This window comes from Triplophysa rosa, linkage group LG22 (assembly GCF_024868665.1).
Source record: "Triplophysa rosa linkage group LG22, Trosa_1v2, whole genome shotgun sequence".
NCBI lineage: Eukaryota > Metazoa > Chordata > Actinopteri > Cypriniformes > Nemacheilidae > Triplophysa > Triplophysa rosa.
In genome coordinates, this window is record NC_079911.1 from 11,188,025 (window position 1) to 11,201,063 (window position 13,039).

General features: G+C 36.6%; 2 protein-coding genes across 2 annotated transcripts; one reads left to right on the forward strand and one right to left on the reverse strand.

Annotated features, from left to right (window-relative positions):
- The first annotated feature begins 120 nt into the window (after positions 1 to 120).
- On the forward strand, positions 121 to 5,615 carry LOC130545873 (solute carrier family 46 member 3). The gene is given in 6 exon segments (XM_057320759.1): positions 121 to 303; positions 2,665 to 3,318; positions 3,909 to 4,155; positions 4,238 to 4,321; positions 4,488 to 4,644; positions 5,501 to 5,615. Coding segments are annotated over 6 exon segments (1,425 nt in total). The 3' UTR covers positions 5,601 to 5,615.
- stoml3b (stomatin (EPB72)-like 3b) lies at positions 5,089 to 11,356 on the reverse strand. Its single transcript, XM_057320761.1, has 7 exons — positions 11,266 to 11,356; positions 9,200 to 9,303; positions 7,506 to 7,578; positions 7,012 to 7,094; positions 6,711 to 6,914; positions 6,475 to 6,609; positions 5,089 to 6,368 (listed from the first exon to the last, which is right to left on the reverse strand). The coding sequence occupies exons 1-7, from the start codon at positions 11,312 to 11,314 to the stop codon at positions 6,177 to 6,179; spliced, it is 840 nt and encodes a 279-aa protein (XP_057176744.1). The 5' UTR covers positions 11,315 to 11,356; the 3' UTR covers positions 5,089 to 6,176.
- Positions 11,357 to 13,039: the final 1,683 nt, after the last annotated feature.

Below are 13,039 nucleotides of genomic sequence, written 5' to 3' on the forward strand. Positions count from 1 at the left end.
TTTAACTAATCGATTACTTCTTGTATTATTAACTGTATTCCTATGTCAAACTAGTCCAACAACATTCATTCTCATTTCCCTCTTCCAGTTCCTTTCTCCCGGTCCAGAACAGGAAGTGGGATGGGTCGTGTGTTTCTGATAGAGCCTGTGATTGGCCTTTATGCGTTTACCATGTTTATGATCTAACCACTGCTGCAACAGTATGTGTACCGCACACTGTGGTTTCAGCTGAGCGGCACACCCTACCCCGCTGAGAGCCTGTCCCATTGCTCAAACAACCACAGCAATGTGTCCATACACCAGGTGAGATGTCCCAACCATCATACTAGTCATATACACAGTCAAATAAAACTAATCAGAAACAGAGTGCTTAAAAAGTGGAATTGAAATCATGCGCTCTTATTCAGGTTTTGTGTTAAGGGCACACTTGATAACTTTGTAATGTATTCATGTTGTGCTGCCTGATATAGAAGTTAGTTTGGCACCCTGGAAGTCACTATTTACTTTGTACAGTCATTTTATAGTTTACATTGCTGATATCTACAGTATAGTTGTGGAGAACCGGTAATATTTGTTGACCGTTGAGCATAACGAGTTTACTTATTTCATGACTTTGTTCTGTTAACGTTCTTTGCGTGTGTAAGAAAATTCCAAGCAGTTCTTAAGAGCTCGTTGTGAAACTGCTTTTGGTTATTTGATCCATTGAATTACCATTGTCCTATTTCGCTCCCCAAGTATCTCCATGTCCCTCGAAATCAACAAAGCTTAATATGCATGACTAAGAACTACAACGAACACAAGTGCGTTTCATGTTTAACCTGTTAGTGCTGGTGATCACCCACACAAAAAAAGAAGTATACTTAATGCTCATTTTTAAATGTACTTAAGCGAAGTTCAATTATATGTAGTAAGTTAACATCAGTGTACTACTTGAAAGTGTAATATTTCAATACTTGGGATTAAACTTGCCATTTAGTTTATAAAAGTATACGTTTACACAATGAGTTTACAACCAAGTTTTTGCAACTACAACGAAAGAACTGCTTACTAGTTCACTTTGTTCTATACATTTTATTTTATGAAAATAACTCTGAAGTATTGAACTACAAGCCAGCCCAGATAGCAACAAATTGTGGGACAAATCTGTCTTAAATTAGGCCCTTCTGGCTTAATTCTGGCATTGGTCATTGGTCAGATTTAGGCTCGTTTTTGGGGTGAGTCTGGTCAGCCAGAAAAAAACAAAAAGCCAAGCATTAATTTGGCTACATCCTGACTTGAGTTAGGCTTGCCATAAAAAGAACGTAGTTCGGTTAAGATTTGGGTCGGTTTTGGTTAGCCAAAGAGTTAAAAGCAACAAAAACTGCCAGTAATAATATCCTATAATATGATACTATTATTACTATCACGAAAAACCTCAGCAGACACATCAAAACCAAATTTATACCAAATGAGGAATACAACTCATTTTAAGAACGCAAATATTTATATGATATATTATATTATATTAAAATTGATATCATTAAAAACGCTATACTTGCATTTGCTTGGTTTCTGTGGTTTTTCCAACTATTCAATATATGATTATATATTGGGCCAGTTGTGGGTGAGTTCTAGGTAATTGTGGTGGCACTTTGGCTCTTCATTGGGTTACACATGGGGATACAGGTAGTGTTATGGGACAGTTAGGGCTGATTCCAGGGACATGAATGAAGTTGTGTGTGAGTTTTGGTCTGCTTCAGGCATGGTTCTGGTATTCTTTAGGCAAGCAGCTTAAGGGCCATTAGAGGGAGGTGGTATGTGGGCCATAACAACTGGCCAAATTGAACCAGATAATGGCAAGCTCACACTACGTGACTTTTGGCTGGATTTTGCTGTCGTGGACAGATTTCCGAGGTCTGCGACAAAACTAGTGATCTCGTTGTGTGCGCGATTGAACGACCACGTGGAACTAATCCAGCCAATCACATTCACAGTGCAGATGATAAATGGAGGAAAGAAGATGAAATGAAACGTATTTTTAAACGTTTTGTGGTGTGTGTGCACCTCGTCAGCGGTGTGTTGTGCAGTATGCGCGCAGCTATGACAAGACGACGACAGATGAGAAGGAACTTTGTCGTGTAGTGTAAGCGCCAAAGCAATCCAAGTTGTCTCACAGTCCCGTAGTGTCAGCTCGGCTTAAATGATGATTTTAATTTTTATCTAAAAACTATCTCTACTGCAGTGCCCGAAGCCCCCCGGTGGGCTGTATTGGCGTTGCAGGCAGACCTTGGAATGCTAAATTTAAAATTATAATTAAGAATATATGAGGTAAATCAAAAATATTCCATTTAAAAATATTATGAATTTTACTGAAAAACGATATTTGAATTGACAGATTGATGTCATTTGAAAAACTAATGCATCATGGATTACAAACACAATATATTTATTTTCATATTACCTTCACCAGAATATGCAAAGCAAATTTTGTGGTAGCCCACATAAAAAATACTTGAGTATACTTAAGTGTAATTTTCAAGTATATTTCCATAAGTGAAGTATGTTAAAAGGATTATATTGTAGTAGTCTACATATGGTTATGTTTTTAATAAGTATATAAAAAGTATACTTTTTTATTTTTAGTTTAAAGCTCAAAACTTTCTGTTGTCCTTTCCTCCCATACAGGCAGTACAGAGGGAGACATCTATTTTCCTCCTCCAGAATGAACTTTTCTTTCTCATCCCCAGTCTCATATCCGCTCTGCTCCTGGTCTCATACAGTGACCACTGCGGGCGTAAAGTGGCCATCGTTCCCCCTCTGGTGGGTGACACTCTATTCACCCTCAGCTATGTTGTTGTCAGTAGATTCTCCCTCAGCCTCAAATACCTGCTAGCTGCCTCCTTCCTAACCGGCCTGATGGGAGGACCCACCTCTCTGATCGGAGGATGTTTTGCTTACGTGGCCGACCTCTGCGGAAAAGATCCGGAAGGACAGAAGACTGTCCGAATGGCCCGCCTGGATATGATTCTCGGGGTGCTGTCTGGTTTAGCTTCTCTTTGTACTGGATTCTACATTAAAGTGGCAGGCTTCACCTGGCCCTTCCTTACAGCGATGCTTCTGCATCTTCTGAACCTTTGCTACGTACTGGGGATTTTAAAGGAGTCCCTGGTTCTTCCAAGTTCTCCCCTGTCTACATCCATCACATCTGAAGTTCCTCGGATGCGTCGGTCTGAAGAGCTGACCGCCCGTCTGCAGGGGGTTTACCTGCTGTTTGCGGCTTCCACGCGGCGGCGGAACATAGTGCTCCTGCTGTTGCTAGCTGCTTTTGCCTCTTATAAGGTGAGATATATATTCATAAATATGAATTGAATCTTCAGAATCTGAACAGGTACCGGCAGATATCACTCGGAATAATTGGCTATCGGTATCGGTGGATAAATTTAGTATCGGTGCATCTCTAAATCCCATTCACCTTAAAAGTGACTGTTTATTTGAAAATGAAGATTTTGCTGTCATCAAAAAAGTCATCATTTATTTACTTTCAAAATTCAACATCTGTGGAACACAAAAGAAAATATTTTGAGAAATGTTTCTGGTTTTGTGTCCATACAATGGAAGTTAATGGGCACCAGTGTTGTTTGGTTACCGACATTCTTCAAAATATCTTCTTTTGTGTTCTGGAGAGGAAAGAAAGTCATACAGGTTTGGAATGACATGATGATGATTAAATGATGAACTATCACTTTAACTCATCCTCATGTTGTTGTAGTTTTTATAATAACTTAAAATTTGGGTCATTTTCTCCAATTGCTCGGTTTGAAATTCTGTACATTTCTGCTCAATTTGAATTACTGTGTAGCTCAGAGATTGGGGATTAGGAATGAACCATATTTTAAGCACGGAGATGATAACATTTATTTTTCACACAGTTCTCCTTACAAGGTGGCATGTTTATCTTTATCTTGTATGAATTAAACACTCCTCTGTGCTGGAGTGAGCTGCTGGTGGGCTATGGCTCGGCTCTTTCCACTGCCATCTTCCTGGTCAGTTTTGCTGGTGTGGCACTGCTGTCACGCTGTCTGCATGATGCCTACATCATTCTGCTGGGCCTGATGTCTGTGGCAGCCGGTCTTATCATGACAGCGTTTGCAAAATCTACCCTGCTCATGTTCTTAGGTAAGACTGAGTAAGCATAATTATTAAAAAAGGACGGATAAATAAATGCATGGATGGAACATTTTATGTTTTATTTATGTAGTGCGACTGCCTTTGCTGCTGTCCATCATGCCGACTCCTGTCCTACGATCCATGATGTCCAAATTAGTGGCTGGATCTGAACAAGGTAAAAATTAAAATAGCTTTAATAGAGACCATTTGAATTCATCACAGGAGTCATTCATCAATAAATATATCCAGACATTGTAAAATTTATTCCCTCTATATAGGTTCTCTGAATTATTGATGGATTTGTAAGGTTTCGGTTCATTTCAAGGTATTTTTGTGCACAGGTGCCATGTTTGCGTGTGTAGCCTTTGTGGAGATTCTGAGTGTTGGCGTTTCATTCACAATGTTCAGCAGCATCTACGCAGCAACACTGTCCTGGTTCTCTGGGTTTACCTTCCTGCTGGCTGCAGGTCTCACTGTCATACCAGCTGCCCTGATGTGGTGAGTACAACATCTCTACATCCTACCTCAACCAGATCTGATTCTGTTTTTATGTAAACAATCTTATTTAGAAAAACATCTATTTATATAATAGTTTACCCAGAAAATAATATTCTGTCATTATTAACAGCGAATAAACAATGACAAATGAATAAAGTAAATAAGTAAATTTCAATTTTTGTGAATTGTTTTTTAGAGAATCTAAAGCAAATAATAGTTATTATTCTATATTACACTGTAAAAAATGACACGTGATATTTAATTAATAAAAATATTGTAAAGATTTTACATCAAATATTTTTAAGTACTTTCAAAGCTTATTTTTAATGCAATATTCCATGAATAAATTAAGTAAAATTACCTTAATTATTTAAGCGTGTCACATGCTAAACTTAAATAAATCAAGAAATACTCATTTGAGCATTGGAGTTCATTTTTTCAACAACATTTTTCTAACATTTATTATAGCTTTATAGCTAACTTTTTCACAAAAATTGCTATCCTAATGCTATCGCATACAAAGCCTGCTAGGAACTCTAAATCCACTGCACAGTTAGTGACATTAACAAAAATAATTCATGTAGTCCCACCATAGAATAATTAATACTTTAAACAAGTTTAAGTGGGTTTAACATGATAAAATTGCAAAATTCTTTCCATAATTTTAACTCAAATTTTGTTTTAAAAACAAGAACACAATTTTATTAAGTAAAGTTTACTCAATTAATTTCATGAAATCTACTCAGAATCATTTTTTACAGTGTATTATGTTATTTTTGCTTTGTCTGTAAAATTCTATTGAAATATCCAACTCTGTAATATATTTTAACATAAGATACCGTAACATTCCCCACAGTGTGATTCTGTGTCTGCGTCTGGATGCATATGAAGAATCCAGCATACTGATAGAAGAAAGTGCAGATAATCGCACTGAAATCTTTGAGCTTCCCCCGTGAGATGGAAACTGGAGATATCCTATTTTGCACTTTTCACCTCTGAAATCAGCTCTTTAAATGGAGACATTAGAACTCCAATAGACTTTAATTTGATGGACGTAAAAGTTGTCTTGTTGATACCTCATTGAATGATTCTTCATGGATAAAATCAACAGGGAACATTTCAATAACTTATCTAATAGTAAATCTCATTCACCTGTGTGAATGTGACATTTAAAAACTGACTTGTTTGGACATTTAAAAATGTAAATTAAAAAACTTAAATTAAAAAGATTTAGATTTGATTTTGCACACAAGCTTTTAACAAGAATGTAACGTTAACATTTGAATGTTGTATTTGGCATATTATGTTCAGAAATATATTATACTTATATGCAGTAGCATGTTTGTTTTTATATAGTCAAGTTTCCTTAAGCCTGTTGGACATACGTTAAACACTTACAAAGCTGTAATATATACTTTATATATATAACATGGTACATCAGAATTTAAAAAAAAATTGTAAATACATAATCTTAAACTGCAAATTTTGGTAAAATTGTAAACGGTGTAAATCCATAAAAAACGTTCCTGCGATCACTTCTTATTCATAAAGTGGCTTATGAGGTCCATGGGCAGAGGGAAAATGATGGTGGAGTTCTTCTCGGCTGCGATGGTGTTCAGAGTTTGAAGGTATCTCAGCTGAAGGGCAGATGGAGATTCTGCGATCACCAGAGACGCCTCCTTCAGAGCCCTGGATGCGTTCATCTCTCCCTCTGCTGCGATCACCTGCATTATCATCCATCAAATAAATTATTTACATTCCAAGTAATACTTATGCAGAGCTCTTTATGCATGTCAGTCAGTCGTGTGTATATTATTGTCTGATGCTCACTTTTGCTCTGGCTTCACGGGCTGCTTCTGCCTCTGCGGCCATGGCTCTCTGCAGCTGCTGTGGCAGTTTGACATCTTTAATCTCCACTCGCTCCACCTTAATACCCCACGAGTCTGTGGCCTGATCTAGAGTCGCCTGCAGCAGGAAGAAAGTGATATTATGAGAAAAGCTGCATGCATGTACATTATAGCATTGTTAAATCACAAATGCAAGAACCAGCAGCTCTTTGTTCTCACCTGCATGCTGTGAGAGATGCTTTCTCGGTCAGACAGCACCTCGGATAGGTTCTTGGTGCCCAGTACGTTCCTCAACGTGGTCTGGGCCAAAAGACGCGTGGAGTAATCGGCATTGCTAACATTTGCCACAGACAAAATCGGGTTGCTTACACGGAAGTACACGACACCATCCACAGAGACCGTCACGGAGTCTTTGGTCAAGATCTGCATAGATATAAATTACATATACAGATAAAGATGAAAGACTAAGGAAATTTTTAGAGATTCTGAAGTATACTGTATGAGTGAGGTATATCTTTACCTCTTGGGGAGGAATGTCAAATGAAACGGTTCTCAGATCAACCTTAATGAAGGAGTCCGTGCAGGGAATGACGAAGAAGATTCCTAGATGAAGGCACCGTTTAGGACTTATTATACAGGATCTGTTTATACTGCTGGATTTAGTATTTTTCACAAACAGAAAAAGAGCTGAGGGGTAGTAGATAACTGTAAATCTACAGTACTAGTGCTTAAGGAACAAGTCCCAAGTCAAAACGTTTTTATTTGTCATGCACAACCATACGCAGTCCGACATTTTGTTTTCCCACAGTATGCAATAAAATAATATGGACAATTAAACATTTTTTTGGGGAAAACTTATCCGAACTTTAAGCCTTTAAATTAAGAGAATTAAAAAATGGGAATAATTAGCATAAAATATTATATGAATACAGGTTTTAGAATTAAAGCTGATTTTTTAGTGCTAATGCATCTTTGACCTAAGAAACTAGATGGGTACCAAATGTTCCTGCTTACCTGGTCCTTTTGCTTTTCGGGCAGTTATCCGTCCCAGTCTAAATATGACAGCACGTTCATATTCCTTTACAATCTATACCGCAATAACAAAGAACATGTAGTCAGTTTAAACAAATGTCTTTACCTTCATTTGAAAACATCCAGATTAGAGGTCCCTACATTAAAGGTAAAGTTCACCACCTTAAAAAACATTTGTTATCATTTATTCCCCCTCATCTGATTCAAAACCTGTATATGACTCTTTAAAGCTGTGGAACAAAAAATATCTTTTGAAAAATATCTTTTGCCTACAGTTTACAATGAAAGTTAATGGGGTCCCATTTTGTTTGGTTATTATTAAAATAACTTTTGTGTTCTGCAGAAGACAGGTTTGGCGTGGCATGCGTGTGAGTAAATGATGAAAAAAAATCATCCCTTTAAGGTACAAGACTTATCTGTCAGGAAACGAGGTGAAACACAAGGGATGCAAGGACAGAGGACCCAGGCGCAGACAGCGGGTAAGTGGTTAACATGAATATATTTATTAAATAATAAAATACAAAACAAAAACCCACGAGGGGGTAACATAATAAAACAGGGGTAGAACATGACAGATAGACAGGAACACGGACTAACTAAACTAGACTAAAGATAACATTGACATCAACATTAACTACAAATAACTAGACTAGACTACACTGAACTAGACACAGAGACTCACCCACATGGAACAAAATGGACCAGCACAGGACAGAAAACACAAGGGCAGTAAATAAGAGAACAAATCAAGAGGGAACAGCTGAAACAATAACAAGAAATAATGAGGAGACGAGAGGGCGGGAACAGAGACGAGACCGGAGGGAGTATGGCAAGCCATAAGGGCCAAAACTACCTCCCTCCACATGAAACATGAGGTTCTGTCATAGTTCTGCCTCTCTTGTCATGTCTTTCTTGGTCTAGTCTAGTGGGAGAACCACAACACTTATCTATATTTATTCCATAATTAATTTATGCAATTAAAATGTCCCTATGGTTGTAAAGTACTAATTCAATATTCAAGGGGTCATATGGCACGAATACATGTTTTTCTGTGTCTATGGTGTGTTATAAGTTGCCCATGCATGTATTAGACACGTAAAATTTCAATAATTAAAGTGTCGAAAAAAAAAATGCATTCTATCTAAAAGCGAAAGCTCACCCAGACCTGCCTGAAACGCCTAGTGTAACCACACCCCCACAAATCTACATCAGTTCGTGGTATGATTTAACTAAGACCGCCCAAATGTATACACAAGTAAGATGGGCGTACCTGTCAGTACAATTGCTTTGGAACCTGATGTTCCAAATATGGTAAGAGGCGTAACATTTCCCTCACACACTTGCAGTATTAAACCAATCACTACACACTGGTTAACTGGCCAATCATAGCACACCTCACTTTTCAGAGCGATGAGCTTTGTTAAAAATCAGCACGTTTCAGAGAGGCGGAGCAAAGAGGAGATACAAACATGCACGGTATGTGGAAAATACAGCGTTTTTGAACCTTAAATCGTGTGTACACATTGCATTACATCTAAAACAACTATAATATTCATTTTTGCCATGTCATATGACCCCTTTAAATATCACCCAGACTACTTTATCTTATAGCTTGTTTCTTCACAGTAATTTGTTTATCTCCTGCATTATTGTACAATGTCCATCGTGCTTCATACCTTGATGCTTATGAAAATGCTGACTGGAAATACCAAGATGGAGAAAATAGCAGATATAATCACAATGATCCACCCACAGCAGCCCAGACCTCTATTACTATCATCTGAAAACACAAAACAGTTTCGTTCTCAACAACGGCACACAACTCAGATGAAGAATTTAAATGGGAACGTAAACAGGAAGTTCATAAACACAGTCACATACTGTAAAGGATTTAAAAACGAACACTTGAATTAAAATACTAAAAAAACTAAAGCGTTACAATTCTACATGTGAACTACATGTGAACAGGTGCACAATGTTTACTTTAAGCATATCAGTATCATATGTTTCATGGGTAAGGCTGTGATTGCACACACACACCCAAAGGCTTTGCAACCATTGAAGGCCATAGTTTATGGCTGTTTATGATAAAACATTTTTCATGTTTATTAACAGTGAGCACATGTGGTACTAGTCTTTATGGCATTCAAAGCGGCTCAAATATATGACTTTGCAGCACACACTCGTCTCACTCCACGTCTTTGTCTTGTCCTCTGATCCTCGCTCTGAGACTGCGACGCCGTGGTCTGCGGATTGAAGAACGCGCTGAAAGACGGGGATGAGCCGAAGTCTGCCGCCGTTTTCAAATGAAATGTAAAGATGACCGACTCTGAGGCAATCACGAATTTGTGTACACTATAGTTTATGCAGAATCACAGAATTTTTAGGGGGGCTGAGTAGAAATGGCCATGGTGGTTACATTTTGTGCATTTCATGTATAAGGCGCATGTGTCGTCAAATCTAATCAGTAAAAATCCGTGACAATCAGTAAAATCTATGACAAATTTCTATTTCATAAAATGCCACAAATTCTGTGGGCCCCCTGTATCCATCTTGGGGTTTGAGAACCACTGCCGTAAACAATCTTCATAGCTGAGTGATGAACTTGACAAAAAGACAATAATAATAATAATAATAAATTTTTAGTTAATTAGTTAATGGACAAGCTAATATGAACTAACGATGAGCATGTTATTTAATGTCAATCCAATTATTCATGTTAGTTCATTGTGCATTAACTAATGTTAAGATTTGATTTTTAAAATGTTTTAGTAAATGCTGAAATTCAAATGAACTAAGATGAATAAATGCTGTATTGTTCAATGTTAGTTCATGTTAGTTCATGTTAGCTAACGCATTAACCAATGTTAACAAATACAACCATATTAAAAATGTTGAAATGGGTAAATGCAAATAACATTAACATTTTAGATGACAATTTTTACAATTTACATCATTGTTTTTTTAACAGTCCTTAACAACAACTGAATGCGTACAATCACACAATAAGAGAAGTATACCTTACAGTTTTTAATCTCTTGTTTAGACTATTAGAAACCATTAAATCTACTGTGGATTTTCCCAAGAGCGTATTACGTATTACGTGAAGTTGTGAACGAGCTTCGCAGAACAGAGCAAGGCGAGCATATGTGTTTATAAAGCATATACATTTTTTAAAAAATTTAGAAAATGACCGATCGTTTCGCTAGATAAGACCCTTATTCGTCGTCTGGTATCGTTTAAAGCCCTTTGAAGCTGCACTGAAACTGTAATTTTGACATTCAACCGTTTGGAGTCCATTGAAGTCCACTATATGGAGAATAATCCTGGACTGTTTTCATCAAAAACCTTAATTTCTTTTCGACTAAAGAAAAAATACATAAACATCTTGGATGACAACAGGGGTGAGTAAATTATCATTAAAATGTATGTTGAAAGTGAACAATTCCTTTAATTAACTTTTCCATTCTGCCGTGTTGACATCATACTGCTTGAACGAGTTCTGCCGTCACTATGCACAATGTCAACAGCCATCAACAGTAACTTGATATTATTTGCGTGCGTATGGTCTTGTTCCTGTCACAGGTCTGGCAAATAACAGGTGCGGACAATTGACTTCAATTGAAATACTGCACAACAGATGCATCTAATTTGTGCAGAAGACTCGTGATCTCAGGTCAGTAATGAAATTAAATATCAGTAGTCAGGAAGTGTTAAATAAAGAAAAAAATGGAGAGCTTACTTATTAGATCCTGCTTGCTTTGAGCACCTCTTTCAGACTCCATATCCATGTGACGTGGTGCTACTGGCTTTCTGAGTAGCTGTGTGTGAGAGAGAAAGAGAGATGTATTTGTACTCGTAAATCACTTCCTGTGAGGGGTGTGGCCTTATCTAAAGTACCATTAGAAGATCATTTACAGACACTCATGCGGACTCGTGATAGAACCATGATAACAACAGCTGTTTGATTGTTGTGATTTCACTAATAGACATTATCTAAGTCCATTAGTCTTAATCAATTTAGGCCTACATACAGAAAAAGACACTTCATTGTTCAGGTATCAAGTCTGCAGCTCAATCTATGCGACTGGAATTTGCAACCATTGTTTTGTAACTTCCTTTTAATGGGTTTTTAAACGAATGTATCAGCAAACCTGCTGCCAGAACGTAACACTTAAGCATGTGGCAGATCATTTTATCTAAATCAACTTACATTCCATTTGTTTTATGAGTGTTTGCAATTTGCCTGGGGATCGAACCCATGACCTCAGTGTTGCTAGCACTGAGCTTTACGGTTATAACTCTATGTGAGAATTTCACTTGTAATATTAATATTAGGACTGTTAAATGATTAATCACATCCAGAATAAAGGTTTGTGTTTACATAATACATGTCTGTGTACTGTGAATATTCATTTTGTATTTATAGACACATACACATGAATGAATGTATATATTAAAATAGAAAATAGAAAAACCTGTGGCTCAGTGGTTAGCATGCCAAGGTCATGGGTTCGATCCAGGGGATTGCACATAATGTTACTCAGATACAATGTATATAATGCAATGTAAGTCACTTTGGATAAAATGCATAAATGTAAATAAATGTAAATGTAAAAAAACAATATACTGTATGTTTATATATAATTTAAATTATACCTAACTATGTACCTGTACATGCAAATATTCCTTAAATATATACACGTACTGTATGTGAACGTGTACGTGTTTATAAATACAAAATAAATATGCTCAGTACACATACAGTATATTATGTAAACACAAACTTTAATTCTGGATGCGATTAATCATTATTAATCGTTTAACAGCCCTGTGTGATATTGTATTTTTTTGTTGATACTACTAATTTATTGGCAACACTTACAATATGGAGTCATTAAGTTAACATTAAATAACTACTTAACATGAACAATGAACAACACTTCAACATCATTTATTAACCCCAGTTAATGAATTTTAACATTTACAGTACTAATAGATTTTTAAAATGAAAAGTTATGAGTCATGGGTTTATTTAACATTATTTATCTAACATTAACATTGATAAATGCTATAACAAAGTATTGTTCATTGTTAGTTCATGTTAGCTAATGTATTAACTAATATTAATAAATTAGGCCTTTTTTGTCAGTGTTTTCAGGTTCTTTAAATTTATAGACCTAATATAGTTCTTCATTTTTTGAAATATGTATTTATAATGGATAATGTTTCTATCAACAGGAGGAACCTCGCTCATGGCTCACAACATTGTCTCACAATCTAGCTAGACAAGTAAAACTGAACCAAGGGTCAAATGGAAACCAGGAGCAACGGTCTCGTGACAATGACGTGGTAAAGAATTATGTAGGGGTGTGTTCATGTTTCCACTACTTATCAGTTTATGAGTTTATGTCATAACGCATTAACTTTTTTATCTTTAAACAGTTTTCTTTAACCAACAGTTACAAAATGTTGCCGCTATATAACCAACACTATGGGCAGTACAAATCCACCAC

Coding starts and splice junctions, on each gene's coding strand:
- stoml3b (XM_057320761.1), bottom strand. CDS start 11,314: ATGGATATGGAGTCTGAAAGAGGTGCTCAAAGCAAGCAGGATCTAATA. Junction 7,579..9,199: donor GCATTTTCATAAGCATCAAG/GTATGAAGCACG, acceptor ATTGCGGTATAG/ATTGTAAAGGAATATGAACG. Junction 6,369..6,474: donor CCCGTGAAGCCAGAGCAAAA/GTGAGCATCAGA, acceptor ATGATAATGCAG/GTGATCGCAGCAGAGGGAGA.